The sequence below is a fragment of the Python bivittatus genome, unplaced genomic scaffold (assembly GCF_059951505.1).
Source record: "Python bivittatus isolate LINGU-HERP-01145 unplaced genomic scaffold, Pbiv_v1 ctg000570_np1212, whole genome shotgun sequence".
Taxonomy (NCBI): Eukaryota; Metazoa; Chordata; class Lepidosauria; order Squamata; family Pythonidae; genus Python; species Python bivittatus.
Window position 1 is genome coordinate 11,263,939 of NW_028277097.1, and position 19,063 is coordinate 11,283,001.

At 40.1% G+C, this 19,063-nt stretch overlaps 1 protein-coding gene across 3 annotated transcripts in view; it reads right to left on the reverse strand.

The window, feature by feature from the left end:
- NEDD4L (NEDD4 like E3 ubiquitin protein ligase) overlaps positions 1–19,063 on the reverse strand; it is a 284,304-nt gene that overhangs the window by 147,962 nt on the left and 117,279 nt on the right. For all 3 annotated transcript variants that reach the window (XM_088152729.1, XM_088152728.1, XM_088152730.1), the window contains exon 3: positions 652–733. In XM_088152729.1, the coding sequence (XP_088008855.1) occupies positions 652–733 (82 nt within the window). The remainder of the gene's footprint in view (positions 1–651; positions 734–19,063) is intronic.

A 19,063-nucleotide genomic window follows, 5' to 3' on the forward strand; every position in this document is an offset into this window, starting at 1 on the left:
TTGCTACATGGCTTTGCTAACGCTGCCAGATTTAGACTGCTGAAAAAGTTCAAACCACGACCAGATGGCAGCAGAGATACATAAAACTCTTTTCTGCCACCTACTGCCCCTCTGGATTTCTGATAATCCTACATTTTGCAGCCTAGATTTTGTGATCAGTTCAGCAAATCATCATCAAAGTCTAGCAAACCAGCTGTAATAGTAATAGACCTTTTCAAAGGTGACTCCAGCTCTCTGGATTTCTTGGGTATAAATCTTTCCTATTTAAATATAAGGAAGAAATCCCAACATTTAGCAATTTTAGTGACTTTGATAGCTAATATGTTGCGTTAAATTCAGAATCCGGCTGAGATCCCCATTCAGATCATGGACATCCATGGGATGGTGATATTATGTGGTATGATGTCATCACATAAATTAGGTAATCTGTGTCAGTCCACAACTACTCCAAATTATATAATTCACCTCATTTATGAATTTTTGTCATGTCATATGTGATGTCACATGGCTTGAATCAGACACCTATGATTCAGATACAAAGATTTAAACAACTCATTTCATTAAAATAGAGGACATTTATCAAGAATGCTCTTTTTGAAAGAAGTGTGAAAAATACATATTTTCAAATGCATGCCTGTTACTTCTACTTACTTTTTTAATAGTTTTTGTTTGCACCAGGGCAAGTTCTCGGTTTTCATCTGCTACATACAATGAAAGTTTCACATACGGATCACTGCAACAGAAAAACTTGCCGTTAACATTACATCATTTAATTTCCTAAAACAACCTGTTGTCAAACAATTGTCTTTATATATTTATGAAATGTGTATGCCAGCAAACCAGTCCAACTCCCCGAGGCTTGCAACAAAATAAAATACAACAAAACATCCACCATAATGAAAATAAAAACAAGCATGATAAAACTTCCATGAATCTCACACAGATACATATGTAAGATTTAAAAAATTCTCCATGACTCTGCTTAATATCAGGGCCCAGAACAAGTCAAAAAGTCAAAACCAACAGTAACAGTAAAAGCAAAAAACATCCTGAAGACCAAATGATGAAGGTGAAGGATCACATCCCAAACAGCCTCTGGAAGAGCTCAGCTTAAGGGGACCACTCTAACATCTAGATCAGTGTTCCTCAACCTCAGCAACTTTAAGATGGGTGGAGTTCAACTCCCAGAATTCCCCAGCCAGCCATGATCTAGAGGGAGCCTGTTCAAAGACCACGTGCCATAGCTGAAAATGTTTTCTAGCCTCAGCCACCCCTCATCTCACAAAAATCTGATCCATTTTTATGGGCTTCTTCTGCTAATCGAATACCAGTCCAGCTAATTAATGTTACTACAACATTCATAAACAAGCTGTTATTGAAATATATCTGTGTCCCCTGTACAGACCAACCTTCTCCCACTCACTATTCCACAGATGTGTTGGACTTCAAATCGCATAAGGACTGGGAATTATGGAAGTTGAAGTTCAGCACATCAGGATGGTGCCAGATTGGGGAAGAGGGCTATAGCTAAGTGGACATTAGTAAATGATGAATGCATTTCCATTATTACTTTAGTTGTTGTAGTAATAATAGTAGTCATACCTAAAGAAAACCATTGCTTTTCTTCCCCAAAAGAAGCTTCTGACTGTTTCATGATTATTTAAAGTGATAACTCCCTTATTTTAAATTGGCAACCCTAAATGGACATATATTATGCCTTATGGAAACTTCTCCCTCAAATGTGAGGTTAGTTCCATCCCTTTTGACATTCTGCAAGTCCCTCAAGACCTGGCTATGCATCAGGCCTGGGGGTCCCAGGGGACCAGGGAGATCTTGCAATGGCTCCCTTTCTGCAGCTAACATCATTCTCTCTTGCTTGTGTGTTTTTTAATAGTTTTTACAGTTTTTCATAATGACTGTTTTATATATTTATTGGTTTTCTTTTTAATTGACTGTTGTATGCCACCCAGACTCACACTCTTATGAGATGGGTGGCCATACAAATATGATAAATAAATAAATAAAATAAATTGTGGCTCATTAAATGCAATACGTCTTACATCTGAGCAGCTATACAGAGATTGTGCTGTTAGACACTTGAATGCTTTGGATATGACAAACCAGCATTACTCATTGCACAAAATAAACACATTATCAACAGCAGAAATTCTGCCAAGCATTTTCATTTTCCCCTGGAACAGGCAAATCATTGTCTCTTGGCCTCAAAGGATAAAACTTAAGAATGGATACAAAGGAAATGGTCAGCTACCTTCTAGGGATGACAGTTAATTGGATAGATAGAGGGATGGAAGGAAGAGGGAGTGTTGAGGGCAGAGGGAACGGCCTTGAGGGACAGGAGGAAGAGCCGCTACCAAGACAACAGTCAGATAAAAGACACCTGAGTCCAGGACAGGAATGTAATCTGCATATATGTCTCAGACAAGACCTCGGGGGGTGGGGGTGGGAGTGCATTCAGACTTATAAGATTCTGTTACTACAGCTTTACAATAAAAGTAGTACTAACCTACATGACACTGGATTCCTAGTCTGGTCTACCCTGAAAGGCTAACAGGGATGGAGGAGGGAGGAAGGGAAGAAAGTGGGTGACCATCCTAGAACAGCTTGTCCCAAAGTTGCTATTTTCCAAACCATTGAAGAGGGAAATCACCACAAGGCTCTCAACCTCTAAATGTACAGTGGTACCTCTAGTTACGAACTTAATCCGTTCCGTGACTCTGGTTGCAACTTGAGTTGGTCTCAACTCGAGGTAAAGTTTCCCATAAGGTTCAATGTAAATACGGTTAATCCGTTCCGCCCTCCGAATTTGGTTGCACCACGAGGCAAATTTCCCCATAAGGTTCAATGTAAATACGGCTAATCCGCCCTCTGAATTTGGTTGCACCCTGAGGTAAATTTCCCCCATAAATGTAAATATGGCTAAACAGTTCTGAAACATATGCATTTTATTTTTAAACCTCAAAAGCCTTCCAAATGCCACAAAAACCTTCCAAACGCCACAAAACACACCACAAGCCTCACCGAACGTCTCCTTGCTACCACGATCTCACCCACGGGAAGCCGCGACCGCGTGGCAGCAGGGGAAATGGCCGCGGATCCGGTTCGTAAATAGAGGTGAAGTTCGGAAGTAGAGGTAAATTTTTGGGGCCGGAGCTGGTCGTATCTTGAAAAATTCGTAAGGAGGGGTGTTCGTAACTAGAGGTACCACTGTATTTGGGAGGAAACGTTGTTCTGAATAAACCTTAGAAGTTCAAAGCAATGCCAAAGAAATTCCTGTGTCAGATCTGGTATATAGTAAAAAAACGTAGCCCCAGCTTGAGAGACAGATACAAGCTGAAATAAGCAAAATTCACAAATGATCCAAACTTTTGAAAGAATCCAAATTCACAAATGAAAAAAAAATAGATTATTTAACGATGATGAAAATACCTGCATAGATCTAAGATGCTTTTGTATAATGCACTCTTATTATCCATATAATAAGAGTGCATTATACAAAACTGTATGTCTACAACTAATACTAAGGTCAAAGGTCTTACATAAGTGCCTTACAATAACACTATTGAAAACAGAACTTCCCTGTCCCCCTTTCCTTATGTTTACCTTGTCCTGTTTCATACTCTCTACTTAACATCTTTTAAAAACAAATTGTTTTAGGAGGTTTAAAAATAAGACAAAGTTACCCACCCTGTCTGTATTACCACAAGCATTTAAATAGTGTGTTCAAGGAGAAACTAACTAGTTATGAATCATATCAGTGTGGTTTCACATCCACAGTCACAATCCTGGATTTGCCTGTTGCTTTTGGCAACATTCATACCTTAAACACATTCAGATGATATTCCCAGGCCTATTTTGGAAGATCAGGAACAATCAGCAACAAGCCTCTTCTCTCCTCCAACTTCAAAAGAGGGGATTAGCTGCTTCCATTTCTATGTTGGAAGCAAACCATGGTTTGCTCTGATAAACTATGGTTTGCTTCTAAGCCAAAACAAATGCATCCAAATTCTTCCCTTCAACATGGAGGAAGGAAGGGAAGGGGGGCTTAGGCCTGAATGTTTCCAGGCTGATAATGATGGTCTGAACACTATCATGCACAAGTTTTCATAGAATGGAATAGACCTGGGAGGTCTTCTGGTCTAACCCCCTGCCCAGTGCAGGAATTCTCAGATCATCCCAGGTAGATGGCTGTCCAATCTTGCTTGAAAACCTCCAGTGATGAAGCATCCGTGACTTCAGGGGGCAGGCTGTTCCATTGCTCAATAGCTCTCACAGGAAATTCCTCCTTAGTTCAAGTTGGATCTCTCACTGTAAGGCTTCCACCCATTGGTTTTTGTATTTTTCATATTTTACAAGTTGCACTATTTGCAGCTTGGTCCTTTTTATAACTATCCCCATTACTACTTATGGGTTTTGATGTCTGCATACAGCCTTATTAATCAACTTCGACCTGCTGTTCTGCATAATGCATGAGAACAAATTTTAACTTTTTCACAAGTGCCAAATCCAGTTAGCTGTCTTTGCGCATCTACCTCAGTTCATCCCAGCATTCCACAAGATCCTGTTCTCAGTTCTGAACCTCTTTCACCAAGCAACATTCTGGAAAGGTTCCTAAAATAGAGTTTTGTTCCTCTGCAAGGCCATTCTAATATATTACCCAGCGGACCTCTAGTTTGACTTCTCTCACAAAGCAGGGAGCCCGCTCAGCAGGCAGAGATGCAAAGAGGAGCTGACACATTTGGAGAGAAGGAGAAGAAAAATGGCAATCCTGGGATTTAATATTCATCTAATGACAGAATGACATCAGCTCAGAACACCGTTGTAACTCACCCAACTTATTTACTTCCCCTCGGCTTCGTAAGCAACAGTAGCTAGAAATCAAGAAGCATATTTGTTATTTCTACCTTAATGTACTACAGTTTTGCTGGTATAGAAGTTCTGAGTCTGAAATCTTTACAATGAGCAGAGGAGTAGTTTCTAAGCAAAAAAAGCCCAATATTTGTTGAGTAAGTAAACAAAATACAAAAAATTAAACATGGTAGCTGGGTTCATGCATCATGCTGCACCTTGCCCATAATTTACTGACTAAATCATTATTGACTAGGTTTACACAACGTTAAATCAAATCCAAACTACATCTGAGCCCATTCAGTCATAACTGGTCACAACATATCATCCATTAGATCATTAATTTATGATCTAGGTTGAATAACTTGTTATGATGGTGGGTAAACGGATCTGTTAGTTGGATGTTCCAGCCCTGATTTTACATGAAGAAGAAGAATGATGCTACTTGCTTCTCAAAGCACAGAGGCCATGCGGGCAAACTCCTCACACATACTGTTTCAAACATGATGGAGGAAGTTATGTTTACTTCCTCCTCCACCTTGGGACAAGATCTTTGGCCCAAGTTAATATCTGCAACAGGACCTGTATTATCAATACAGTTGCAGCGGCTACTAAAATTCAGCAGGCCCAACTTCTCCTGTGCTTCTTTTCCCCCCATCATTGGCATGAACCTTGGACCTCAACAGCATTAGCCATCCAAACCAATGTTTTAAATTCCACCCCCTCCCGCCAATTAAATGTTGAAGTGTGAATAAGAACGCAATTCTACAGGAGTGCAGAAAAAACCAGTTGTACCAGGCATTCTTATTTTAATGGTTACCATATTGCACGCTCGCTCTCTCTCTCCTCTACACCACTTGTTAGTGACAATTGTCTGATGTAGCCAGTACTCCCAGCAATTGTCATACTGGGTGGGACTCGGAGAGGAAAAGTTCCAACACATTTGGAAGTCAGCTGGTTGAAGGAAAATGCCATAAGCTGACAACTAAGGTGTTAAACAGGAGCCTAAGAAAATAATGCTCTGAAGAGCCATCCTTGGCAGATGGCTATGTAGAAGAATGCTATGGCTGGGAACAGCAAAAGCTAATGAGAAATCTAGTAGAATAAACCACACTTTGTTGTCAGTGGCTGCTGTCCATGAGGGTGATGGATATGACCTGTCTCTATCATGAAACCAGGCCTTAAATCGCACTGAAATGGACCTAGATAATTCATTTAAGAGCTTCTGCACTTGGCAATGGTGCACTGAGTCCAACATTGCTCGGTCAAGAATGTTTTTTTTTCTTCATGGTGGCTTTATTGCAGATATCTAATTGAAAGTACAGTGGAACCTTGGTTTACGAACTTAATTCGTTCCATGACTCTGGCCGCAACCCGAATTGGTCGCAACCCGAAGGAAATTTCCCCATAAGGTTCAATGTAATTACCGTTAATCCGTTCTGGTGTGCAGGACAGGGAGGCGGCTATTGCTTGGAGGGAGAGTCCCCCTCCCTACGACCATGTGTCAGGGGCGGAAAATGGCTGCGGACCACGTGTCAGGGGCGGAAAAATGGCCACGGACCACATGTCAGGGGTGGAAAAATGGCCGCGGACCACGTGTCAGGGGCGGAAAAATGGCCACGGACTGTGTCACGGGAGGGAAAATGGCCGCATATCCTGCTTGTACCCCGACGCGGAGTTTGCAAACCGAAGCAAAATTTTGCAGCCGGAGCTGGTTGTAACCCGAAAAGTTCGTTAACAGAAGCGTTCGTAACCCGAGGTTCCACTGTAATCTCTTCTCTCTAAGGAGACAATTGCAAATTGCTCAACCTGGCTTGCTCTTTGCCTACTTCTGATTATATAACTTTATTATAGAAACTATGGATGAGCTGGCAACTGAATTTGCTTATTTTTCTCTTCCCTCCCCATTCTTTCATTCTTTTCTATGTATCTTAGATACACAGACAAAAGTTTTGTAAAAGTAATAAGCTCTCAGGTGCTTTGAGAAAAATGTAGTATATAAGGCAAAGCAGAAGCAAAGGAATACATGCTTTGCTATTTCAGCATATAATTCTACCATATAATAATATAGATAGTAAATTATTAGATCTGGGCTGCAGAACTCTGGAGGACCACTAGATGGCAACAAAGGATTTTAGGTTTTCTGTATCTACTGGTGTAGGCTTTCACAGCCAGTATCTGTTGGGCAGCGTTGGGCTTCAGTTTTGGTGACTGTGGTCTAGACAACAGATTTCCTCACTTTTGTGTATCTCTTTGCCGCCAACTAGCAGTCACCCACATTTTTGCAGCCCAGATCTGGTAACCTTAGTAGAGATCAGTATCATATAAAAATGAAACTTTTTTTTATCTGAGTGCCTGATACACAATATATGGTAAAATATATATTGAAAGAACTAGCTAGGATAAGGTCATCCAGAAATTGCTGGAATACACCTCTTAGGAACTTCCATTCTTTTCCATACTAGATTGGACTTCTGGCAAAAGTTGTTCAACACCTGGAAGACCTTAGATAATCTATTCCAGAGCTGGGATACATCAAAACTATTATTCTCCATACTTTAGCCAACTTCAAAAGTTATCTATGAAGAGTACTCACAGTTACTCATGCCCTAGTCATCTCCCAAAAGAACTACTGTAACACGCTCTACATGGGGCTGCCCTGAAGAGTATCAGGAAGCTTCAGCTGGTGCAAAATGCAGTGGCACAGGCAGTTATGGTTGTTCCTAGAAGGACATGTGTTACACCTCTGCTCCGTGAGCTGCACTGGTTGCCAGTTTGCTTCTGGGTGCAATTCAAAGTCCTGGTTTTGACCTTTAAAGACCTAGATGGCTTGGGGCCAGGTTATCTGAGGGATGCCCTTCTCTGATTACTTCTAGCTGTTTCATCAGGTCCAGCAGGAGAGGCATGTTGCGGGTCCTGTCCGCTAAGGAGCTCCATCTGACAAGACCCAAGAGACGAGCCTTTTCTGCTGTGGCACCTGAGGTGATATTATCCCTCATCCCTGCTGAGGTGAGATTATCCCCAACCCTTATGGCCTTTCAGAAAGCCCTCAAAACGTGGTTTTTTTCATCAGGCCTGGGGATCCCCTGACAGCAGAGAGCCTGTGCGTTGATTGCACTGCATATGACATCTTAATTAACCTTCTGTCAGCCCTCCCAAGTAAACTAGACAGGAAACATGACGAGATGGGCTAATTCTACTTTATTGTAAGTCTACATTAACAGAATCTTGCAAGTCTGAAAGTACAAATCTCTCGCCCTCCCTATTTACTGCTTGATCAGTTAGGGCGGGTTCTTCCTAAATTTCTTTCTCTAGCTGTTACTCTGTTGCGGACTCCTTTCTCTTTTATCCGATCGTTCCCTAGGCGGTATCTTTTCCCATTTTCCAAGATCACACTCACATTCTTGGTTTTACTTAGGTTGATTATTTAATTGGTTTTTATATTTGATTTTAATGGCTGGTTTTGTTGTACACCACCCAGAGTCACCTTGTGTGAGATGGGCAGCCATATACATTTGATAAAATAAATAAATAAGATGGGTTCTAAAGAGGCTTCTCTTAATGCTGAAAATCTTCTGTCAATCAGCATCCCTTTAACTACAAGTTATGTAAGTTTCAAATGTTGGGCCATGACTAATATACAAGTTTATTTAAATGGTTATGTAACTGTGACTTATCCATACTGATTTGCAGTTCATCTTGTACAGAAGGCACAGAAAACTTAAAGAAAAATCTATCAATACGGATGGTTTACAGTATCATGTAGGAAGAATGATTTGATATAAGACTGCTAACTTAATTGCCAGCAATAAGCAATGGTAGGCTTTTATGAAGCTGCCCTCTTTAAAAGAAAATCTGTTTTAATATATATTTATAACTGGGGTTTAGCAAGTCTCCAAGATGTAGAGTAAATACATAAAATCAAGTTCAAGAAAAAAAAGGCTGCTCAGAGCAAGCTTTTCTTATTTTTCTTTTCTTCACTACACATTCCAGCTACTACTAAGCCGCAGTCTTAAAACAAACTTGCAGCAACAGATTTCATATCTGCTCTTCTCATCCTTAAAAGCAACCCTCAAAGATAGTTTATTTGGATTTGGCACTGACAAGGGCAAGGTGGAGCCATGAAAGAGTTTGACTTGCTTTGAAACTACTCGGAGGTAAGATTCAAATCAGGGTCTTGCAGATTTGTGGTTGACCCTCTTAATTGCCACATGTACCAGACTGAGTACATCTGAACACATGGCACTCAAGAGCGCAGGAATGATTTGCTTGGCGGGCATGCTGCTGTTCAGCTCTTCAGATCAAACAAGGAAGCTGGGGGATTTCACTCGCTTGAATTTCTGTGATTTCTACTTGAGAACAGCAGAACAATTGATGGGTTATTAAAAAGACAGTACTTACACACTAATGGAATATATTAAATAGTTTCAAAATAGGTTTTTGCCCCATTCTTACTGCTGACTGGAGCTTCTTGGTATGCAAACTACAGGCAGTCCCAGGGTTAAGAATGCCTGGTTTAAGGGTGACCCACAGTTACGAAAAGAGCCTATTGTAGCAAAATTCAAGTTAAATACATAGTGATTTGAGTTAAATACACAAAGCTTCAAGTTAATTACACAATACTACTTATACGGTATTATACAATAAAACTGTTCCGGCTTATGTACAAATTCAATTTAAGGGCAACCTTGAGAACGGAACTCATTCTTAAACTGGGGAATACTTTTATAGTTATATTTCATATTTGGAAAGTTTATACACTGCATTTTAAAATTCAGGAACTAGAAGAATATTTTAGAATAATTTTGTAACCATAACGCTGAAATATTGCATCACTGATTTCGGGAATTAACAGACCACACTTTGCCATATATTCCTTAATTAATTTAAATGCACCTATTTTCCTCCATTAAAATATTGGAGGGGATGAAAGAGGAGACTTCAATTTTTAATAATAAAAGGGCTTGAATCTGGAAATATATTTAAGTAGGTTCTCTAAAAAAACAGAATCTGTTCAAATGATTGAATTAAAGAAGACTTCATAAATCCGAAAATCTCATTCTTGACTATTGCCTCTGAATTCATTATTCACCTTTATCCATCTCAATCTGAAAAACCCCCGAAACACGCATGCTTTTTTCTCCTCTTTCTGTCCTCATAACTCTGTGAGCTAGATTAGTAAATATGAAGATTGGCCCCCATTGCAGAAGACAGTTCATGCTTTATGGAGGACTCGAACCAAAAACTCCATGGTTCTACCCCAACTTTCCTCAATGTGGTGCCCTCCAGGTAGTTCAGACTTCCACTCCCCAAATTCCCCACCAACACAATTGTGCTGTAGTCCAACATTAACCCACTACATCTCTTTAACTTCTACTGTAAGCCATCTAAGGAAGTTTAGTCGCTGCATAACCTATCTCCATTGAAAGGACCTATCTCCATTGAAAGGTAGCAAAATAAATTATTTTGGGGCATGAAACTGTTCAAGTTACACTCACAGGAGAATCACAAATCTTACTTAATGCCAGATAAAAAGCTGCCACCAGCCGTGTACGATATGGGGGAACATTTAATCAAGCAGGACTGTCAAAGAAAAACAGTCTAGTTTTCCCAGTCTTCTCAGGATGAACTTGTAAGTCCTTTATTTTCTGTTCCATGCCGGACCTCAGGGCATAAGAGACTAGCCTGGCATCATAAGATTTTACCTTGTATGCTTAGGTAAAATCTGTTTTGTAGTTTATTTTAACCACAATAATGTATGTGTGCACTTTGAAAGAGGAGGATAGGAAGAGTATTTATGCTTTTGAACTTTGATGTTGGAGAAGGCTTCTGAGAATGCTGTGGACAGCCAGGAAAACAAACATCGAACAAATCAACCCAGAGTTCTCACTTGAGGCACAAATGACCAGGCTCAAATTATCCAACTTTGGATACATTATTCAAAGACCTAACTCTCTGGAGAAGGCTCAGTGCTGGGAAAGGTAGAAAGAAAGAGAAGAAGAGGACAACCAGCAGCAAGGTGGATGGACTCACTTACAGTGGTGATGGGGACATCGTTGATAGAATTGAAGGATTGGGTTAGGGACAGATCATCATGGAGAAAATCTATTTATGTGGTCACTAAGAGACAACAATGACTTGATGGCACATAATTAAATAAACAATAATGCATATATTTTTTGTTTTTGTTTTAAAGTACAATTGTAGGTATATTCTGATGTTGTTATAGTTGCTTGTTATAACTCACCAATATAAATAAATAAATAGTAAAATTTCTTTTGAGTCAAGTTCAATTCTTGGTAACTTCATGGACATAATAAGATGTATATTTATTATTATTAATATTAGATTTTTATCCCACCTTTTTATATATAACTCAAGGCGACAGACATACCTAATACTCCTGCCTCCTATTTTTCTCTACAACAACAACCCTGTGAAGTGGGTTAGGCTGAGAGAGAATGACTGGCCCCTAGTCATCCAGGCAGCTTTCATGCCTAAGGGAGGTCTAGTACTCATGATTTCCTGGTTTCCAGGCCAGCACCTTAACCACTGCACCAAACTGGTTCTTTTAATTTATCTATTTATATTTATATTATTTATTTACTTATATTTATCTACATTTGCATCAGTCAGAGAAGAGGTGTATTCATGGAATTTGTTCAGTCCGTATTTTAAGCAAGCAACCAAACTCACATTTCCCAGATTAATTACTGAATAGTAATGTAATGAGGTTGTGAAGTTTTTAAGTACTCCACAGTTTTCTGTTTTAAAAGAAAGTCTCAAGAAGTATATAAAAATCTGTATTTTGAGATACGGTGCATGCAAAAATGCTTATTTTAAGCTGAAATATGCAGTAGGGTTTTGTTTAAGTAGAGATTGATGTGCAAACAGATGAGCATGAATTTATGAAAGAATACATGCAAAAAAGAGCACAAATTGATTCATCTATTCCTATGATAAATACAAGAAAAGCTTCTCATGCAGATTCCAAAGGGAATGTTCAGCACTGATTCTGGCCAAGAAGGGGGCAGAATTGAAATAATGATCCAATCAGTGCTAAGAAGAAAGAAAGGAAATTCACCTTCCATTCAGTGGAAGGTCATTTTCTCCCTACCAATTGTGACTTTTCTACATAATTATGGCAGTCCATATGGGACAACCACTTGAGAATTAAAATGTGGAATCATAAGAAGGAAAAAATCTAAGTCCCTTGTAGCCAGACACAGCAATTATCAAGGATTTCATGACCAACAGAACCAACAGCAGCCAAATTAAAGCTTGTACAGAAAATGACTCAAATTCTGCAGGCCCCCGTGTTTGAAATGGAACATAGGAGCACAAACGCAGCTGCCCTCTAGAAATAATCACCCAGTTAAACATGCCTGATGTCACCATAAGCTAAAAGCAACTTTCGGTGACTAATTTGCTCTGTTGCTTTATTTTTTTTATAATAATTTTATTATTACAATTAGAAAAAGTAAAAATGAATACAAACTACAAAAAATATAAGAATAAAAAGAAAAAGAGAAAATGTGGAAAAGAAAAAGAGAAATCAAGAAGTAACTTCCTCCTTCATCACAAGTATAAAACATTTTAGTAACTTATCAGCATCTCTTAAAATACAACAAATGCTCTCTTCTTCCCATATCTCATATTTTTATAAACAAGATCCAAAAGCCTTGTCATCCATTCCTTATCAGTAAAAGTCCATTAAGAGTTACCAGAGATAACTAAATATCTATTTTAACCTTATTCAAATAAGGCAACTCTATATTCCTTCCCTGTACTTTTAACAATCTTGGTTTTTAATCCCTTCAAATAATGTCCTAGAACTTGATTTCTTTTCATTTTCTCAGAAAATGCTTCAAAACTTTAACAGATCTCTTTTGTACATCCAGTAAAAAAAGTTTATCCAAATCACTTTTCTGGTTTGATATTTGTATGTCTCCTTTAAGTATTAAGATATCAGCCGGTTTTGTTTGTATGTCCAGTATATCATCTTTTTCCATATCATTCTTGTAATTTGTCATATTTAAATCCATGTTCAAAACAATTTCAGTCTTATCCTGTATAGCCTGTTTCTCTTCTGTGACATCATTAACAAACCATCTATCTATAACGTCAGACATTCTTAAAATTAATTTCTGAGTCCATTGTTCAAAAATATCCTTCAAAACATCCATTGTTTTGCTTTGTTAACAAGTCAAATTTAAGTATTCTTCTCCTTTAACTGTAATCTTCTAATTTTCTAACTGTAATCTTGTAATTTCTTCTAGTTCACTCTAGTGTCCAACCTTCAAAGCCCCATCTTATCATATTTTTTTCCTCAAAGAACCCAAACAAGTTTCCTATGAGAAGGATTTTTATAATTAATTTCAATTTTTTTATTCCAAATCCGTGTGGACCTTAGTCCATTTTTAACCTTCCAAAATCAACATTCTGAATAACCTTTTGCTCTTTATTCCAAAATGTAATATTTTTCTGAGTCCTTAAAGTCATATTTAAAACTTTTTTTCACTAAGGAGAAGGAAACTCACTCAGTGAATGCGATGAAAACTTGCTGTTCCGAAGGTTCTCAATATTTCAAAAGCAGTAAAGAATAATTCCAAAAACTAATAAGAAATGGGTTTGGTCGAGCTTTTTGTCCATAAAGGACAAAGCTTTCTTGAGAAGCTGGGAAAGGTGGAAGGAAAGAGAAGAAGAGGACGACCAGCAGCAAGATGGATGGACTCAGTTATGGTGGCAATGGGTGCACCACTGGAAAACCTGAAGGACCAGGCTAGAGACAGATGGTCATGGAGAAAATCTATCTATATGGTTGCTAAGAAGCAACACCAACTTGATGGCACATAATCAAAGCTACATCAGCTCAAAATGTGTTTTGTGAGCCACTACTTAACATCATCATCATCATTATACACAACAATGTGAAATTACAGCAGCCAGTTCTTTAGCTGGTGTTGGCCTTCATTCACATTGAGTTCTTCCCAAGACCCTAGGATGTCATAATGTATCAGCGTAGTTTATGTGCGGATCCAAGCAGTGTGGCTTTTTGTAATTGACAGATGGAAATTTTACCAATGTGCAGATTTTCTAAGTGTCACCCAAGGCTTTTTGATATGGCACCTAGTGTGCCGATAATACTGGGAACACCACTGGTTTATGCCATAATCTTTCAACTTCGATTTTCAGATCTTGATACTTTGTGATCTTCTGCAATTCTTTGTCTTCTATTCTACTATCCCCTGGTATTGCCACATCAATTATCTACACTTTCTTGGTATGTGGGAGTCACCCGATGGGGGGAGATGGGCGGCATACAAATTTAATAATAAATAAATAAACCTTGGGAGACAGGGGGAAGACCCGGAGCACAGGCAACAGTCTGATAAAAAGCAGCTCAGTCCAAAGGTGGGGGAAAAACATGAGAAGCATTTCAGAAGGGACCCTCCTCAGTTTTCCAGAGACTAAAAAGAGAGGAGGAAGAGATGTACTTTCAGTCTTGCAAGATTCTGTTAATGTAACCTTACAATAAAGTAGGATTAGTTCATCTGGTGTACTTCTTGTCTGGACTACCTTGCAAGACTGACAACAGCCCAACGATTTAAAGCTGCTCAGCGTGTAAACCTACAAAAACATGGCCCCATTCCTCTGCTAGGCAATGGTTTCCTGAGATACCTAAACCCAGAAACTACCACAGCATGAAAATATTAGCCCATCTGCAAAAACAACCTTTGCGTGGTCAGGAGTAAGATGGCTGAGGGCTGACTTCCATCATCCTTCCTGAATGAATATTTCCTCCTTTGTCAAAGCCCCAATCTGTGTGATCCTGGTACCTGTTTTATCCTGATAGGGAGGAACTGCTCAAGCTGCAGTTTGGTGGTTTGATGCCCCTGAGAACTGTGATTCTGATGAGCAAGGAAATGGGCTGAGGAAGAAAGAGATAACAGCCTATGGTTGACCCTCCAACTTCCTTCTGGGGGGCAATTCAAGGTGCTGGTTGTTGCTTTTCCATGGTTAAGGGCCTGGATATCTTGGAACCAATTTGTCCCAACAATATCTCCTGCCTGATAAGACCTTTCAGAGCAGGCTTTCTCCATGTTCCCTCAACTAGAGAGTGTCATTCACAGGGGCCACAGAAGCATACCTTTCTAGTTATTTCCCTCCCCTCTGGAATAATATCTCTCCAGATGTTCAGATGGTGCTCTCCCTCTGAACTTTCAGGAAGTCTGTAAAGACTTGGTTGCCCCAACGAGTCTTGGGGGACGGGTTCTTATGATTATTCCTTTGCATAATGACTTGGTTCTTTGGTTTTGAATGTTCAGATTCCTGGTTTGTGCATGGTAAATTGTAGTTCATGGTTTTTAATTAAATTCTTTTGAACCTTTTAGTTCTATTGAGGGTTTTGGAGTAGGTGGCCATAATAAATTTTAATAACAATAACAGCAGCAGCTACAAAAACAACAATAATACATCAACAGCATGATCAGGTGTTGCTGTTGTTGCTATTGTTATTCATGCTGCTGATATATTTTTCTTTGTTCATTATTAACCCAAGTTATGGATTTGGGGAATTCTATGTTTCTCAGAATTGATCTGACTGGAGGGGCTTATGGAGCCCTGCAACTAAATAAATAAATAGTTTAGAAGATGGAAAATCTGACATTACAACAGCCAGTGATGTGAATTCATTAACAGAAAAATCCCATTTTGAATCCTGATTTCTAAATATGTTTCAATCCGTCATTCATACTGGACTTTCTTCATTACTAGTTTTCAGAAATGCTGCTATGTAATTTGAACGATGCTAAATTCACATTTTGTATTTCAATAATCATGCATGGTCTCTTAAAGATGTGTTGGCCAATCAGCATTTTGAGTAGAAAGAACTAAAACATCTGGGCCTTTTTTCTTCCTGGGTGTGACCTCTCCCAGAATAGAAACACGGGGGTTGAAATGTTCAAGAGTGCAGATACCTATCTGCATAAAAAGAGTGCAGCTTGTTCATCCAAGCACCTCATGCAAAAACTTGATCACTTTAAGATTATAATTTCCGGAACTCGCAGTAGTTGTAAGCAAAAAGACTAACAAGCTAACTTGATTCAAGGATCAAATCTAATCTACATATAATACCTGGCAAAAAGCCATCAGCAGAAAGCTCAGCCATAATGCCCCGTGGGCTGGAGCAGAACAAAAACAAAGAGGAAAGGTAAATCCAAGATTATCAATTAGAAAGGGCAAATTTTCAGAACACTGTAAACAATATAAAGGGGTAGTTCTCTTTGGAATCCCGTTTCTAGTTTTGTGCGGCATTTCAGCAAGAGATTACAGAGCCACAAGGGAACACAAAGTCATTTTAAAATGACCAGAGGCTTTAAAGAAAGCTTAAAAAACGTTTTCTAATGTTTACAGCGTGGGAGGGGGGAGAAAGCAAAACAGAGTGAACTAGCTATAGGACTAGAACAGACATACAAACAAAAGCAGAGAGAATTATCATTAGTCTCTTTTCAGAACACCGGCCAGCCATGTCCTCTCGTGACACCGCCTAGTAGCAAGTTCCAAGCAAAGAAACAAGTTCTTCATTATACAACTTTTAAATCGACCCATTTTATTCCTCTAATATGCACACCAGGTTGATAATTTAGACTGATTATCAGATGGCTTTGAAGAGAGATGAGGCCTTCTGATGGCTGAACTCAACCCTTCATATTCAGAGACAATCTTACGGCAACCCTACCAGGATGGACAGATGTTGAAGGCCACAAGAAGCATGTATGTATTGCCATGGCTTCCTAGGACTGTGTAACCGACTCTTGGGAGATTCATAACAGGAAGAATGAAGAATAACACCGGAAGTAGAAAAGAAAGAGCAGATAGACTGCCACGTTAGAGGAACCCCTTCACCTTCTCTCTTGAAACCTTTGCATCACCTTCAATTCCAGATGTAACCCAGCAGTCGCGCATGTCCACTTCCTGCTCTCTAAACCTGAGTGGCCTATGTTAATCAGATGATCCTCTGCTCGGAGTAACAGACAAACACCACAATGCTAATGAGAGAGTCAACAACAACACATTTGCTTCCACAGAGGAGCCTCAGCAGCAGGCCTGCAGCATAAGGTGGAAGGAAGAAACTGCAAATTCTCCATGTGGAGAGAAGGAATCACGAGGTTTCTTTTCTGCTTACCTTCCTCCTTTCACCCAGAGCTACCTCGGATCCAGGAGCCATGCAGCCGCCCTCCTCTCCCAGCTGGGAAGGAGATCCTTCCAAATGACTTCCTTATGCACGTTCCTTTTTAGACACTGGAGGACAGCAGGCACACCTCCCGCCACTCTCTTAGAAATCTTCCAAGACTCCCTCGCACTGCTGGGCTGGAATTCAAGGAGCTGCAAGCTATAATGATGATGACTCACAGGGAAGACAGCAATGCCTGTCTGCGTGAAGGAAGCTTTAAGCAAGCACATATCAGGCCCCACCTTATGCTGCCTCCACCAGACAATGTAGTAATTTACAGCCAGACTTCCCCAACAGGGTGCTCTCTGCCCTCAGAAGGAAAACATAGCAAGGGAGGGAGGAGCAAGCTTTCTAGTCTTGAAAGTGGTTCAGGCATGAACTTGAGCTAATGGTTAGAGCAGTGTTTCTCAACCTTGGCAGCTTTAAGATGTGTGGACTTCAGCTCCCAGAATTCCCCAGCCAGCCATGCTGGCTGGGGAATTCTGGGAGCTGAAGTCCACACATCTTAAAGTTGCTAAGGTTGAGGAACACTGCTCTAAGTGACCTTAGGGGACCCTCATGCTCTACAGCTAATCTATACTGCAAGGTGGTTGTGACTCAGAGGTTGTAACATGGTAATGGATAACCAGATAACCTTGCAGAGAAGTGGGTGATAACTGCCCTCAAAACTGGGCCATGTGTAAAGGGGATTCCCTGCTAAGTCTTTCCAGTGAGGCAGAGACGTTTTATTAAGGTAGAGAGTGATCAGCCACTGACGGCCATCTCTACGTTACTTAAGACAAATATACCGGTGAATGGAGAGTGCAGTGATACGTGCAACCTCTTTGGGTGCATGTGGATAAATTAATTAGGTTGGTGGCATTACATTCAAATCCAGGACTGATCTTTTATACCCAAGTAAGTATGGATTTAACCCGCACTGAAGCAGAGTTTGTTCCTGGCTTACTTGAGTACCATGAATTATAACCCTGGCTGGCCATAATGCAAAACTTTGCCCCACAGAGGGAAAGCAGAGCGGGAGAAAACAGGTTGTGAGCCCTAGCACGTGCTCATTCACAGTGTTATTTAACAAGCCTGGATTCTGGGCTTATGGCATGTGAATAGCTGACATAAGTTCATACAGATTCAGAAGTAGGAGAAAGCACAGTTGAGGTCAAGAGCTTTAGCAAACAAGCTTGTTTATTTGCTTGTTTGCTCACTGCCTTCCTATTCCACCTTTCATTCAGGAGCAAAAGGAGGGGGTTCACAATGTCCTTCCTGTTCTTCCCACAACATCCATCTTGGGAAGTAAGTTGGGCTAAGAGAGAATGACTGCTCCAGAGGCACTCCCCAGAGAACCTCCATCTTGAGGATGGACGAGAACTCAGGCCTCCCACTTCTAGTCAGCGTGTCTACCATTACCCCACACTGGCACTGGAGTGGTAACCAGAATAGCAGAGATATCTTCTCCCTTTGTGTCTGTGAGGTTGTGAATCCTTTTAATCTGAAAAAAATGAAGTTCTGATGCTACAAAGTCTCATTCTGAAGCGTTGTCTCTAACTCCAGAAATGACTCTGGGCCCAAAAGGGTTCCCAAGTCTTTCTTGGAAAAACGATGTGCAGGTACAACTCAGTGCATAATTTCAAGCTGCACCTACCTGCCCCCCCCAAAAGACAATGGGAAGCAGGGGGGTGGGGTAGGCAGGGAACAAAATGGGTGTTTCATGTGCCATATGAAAATTATTTTGTGAAAGAACAAAGGCCCACAGCATGCTCTCAAAATTCCTGAAAGACTGGGGACCAGTAGAGGATCCAGATGGATCCCCATCATTTTTAATCTCACACCTTAACTGTCCCTCATTTACTCTTATGGGAGAAAGAAAAATAAATGCTCCTGACATGTCTACAGAACAGAGGAAAAAGAAGAGGAACCCCTTGCTCACTGAGAGCTAGGAACTTGACATTTCAACTCTGCAGAATCTCC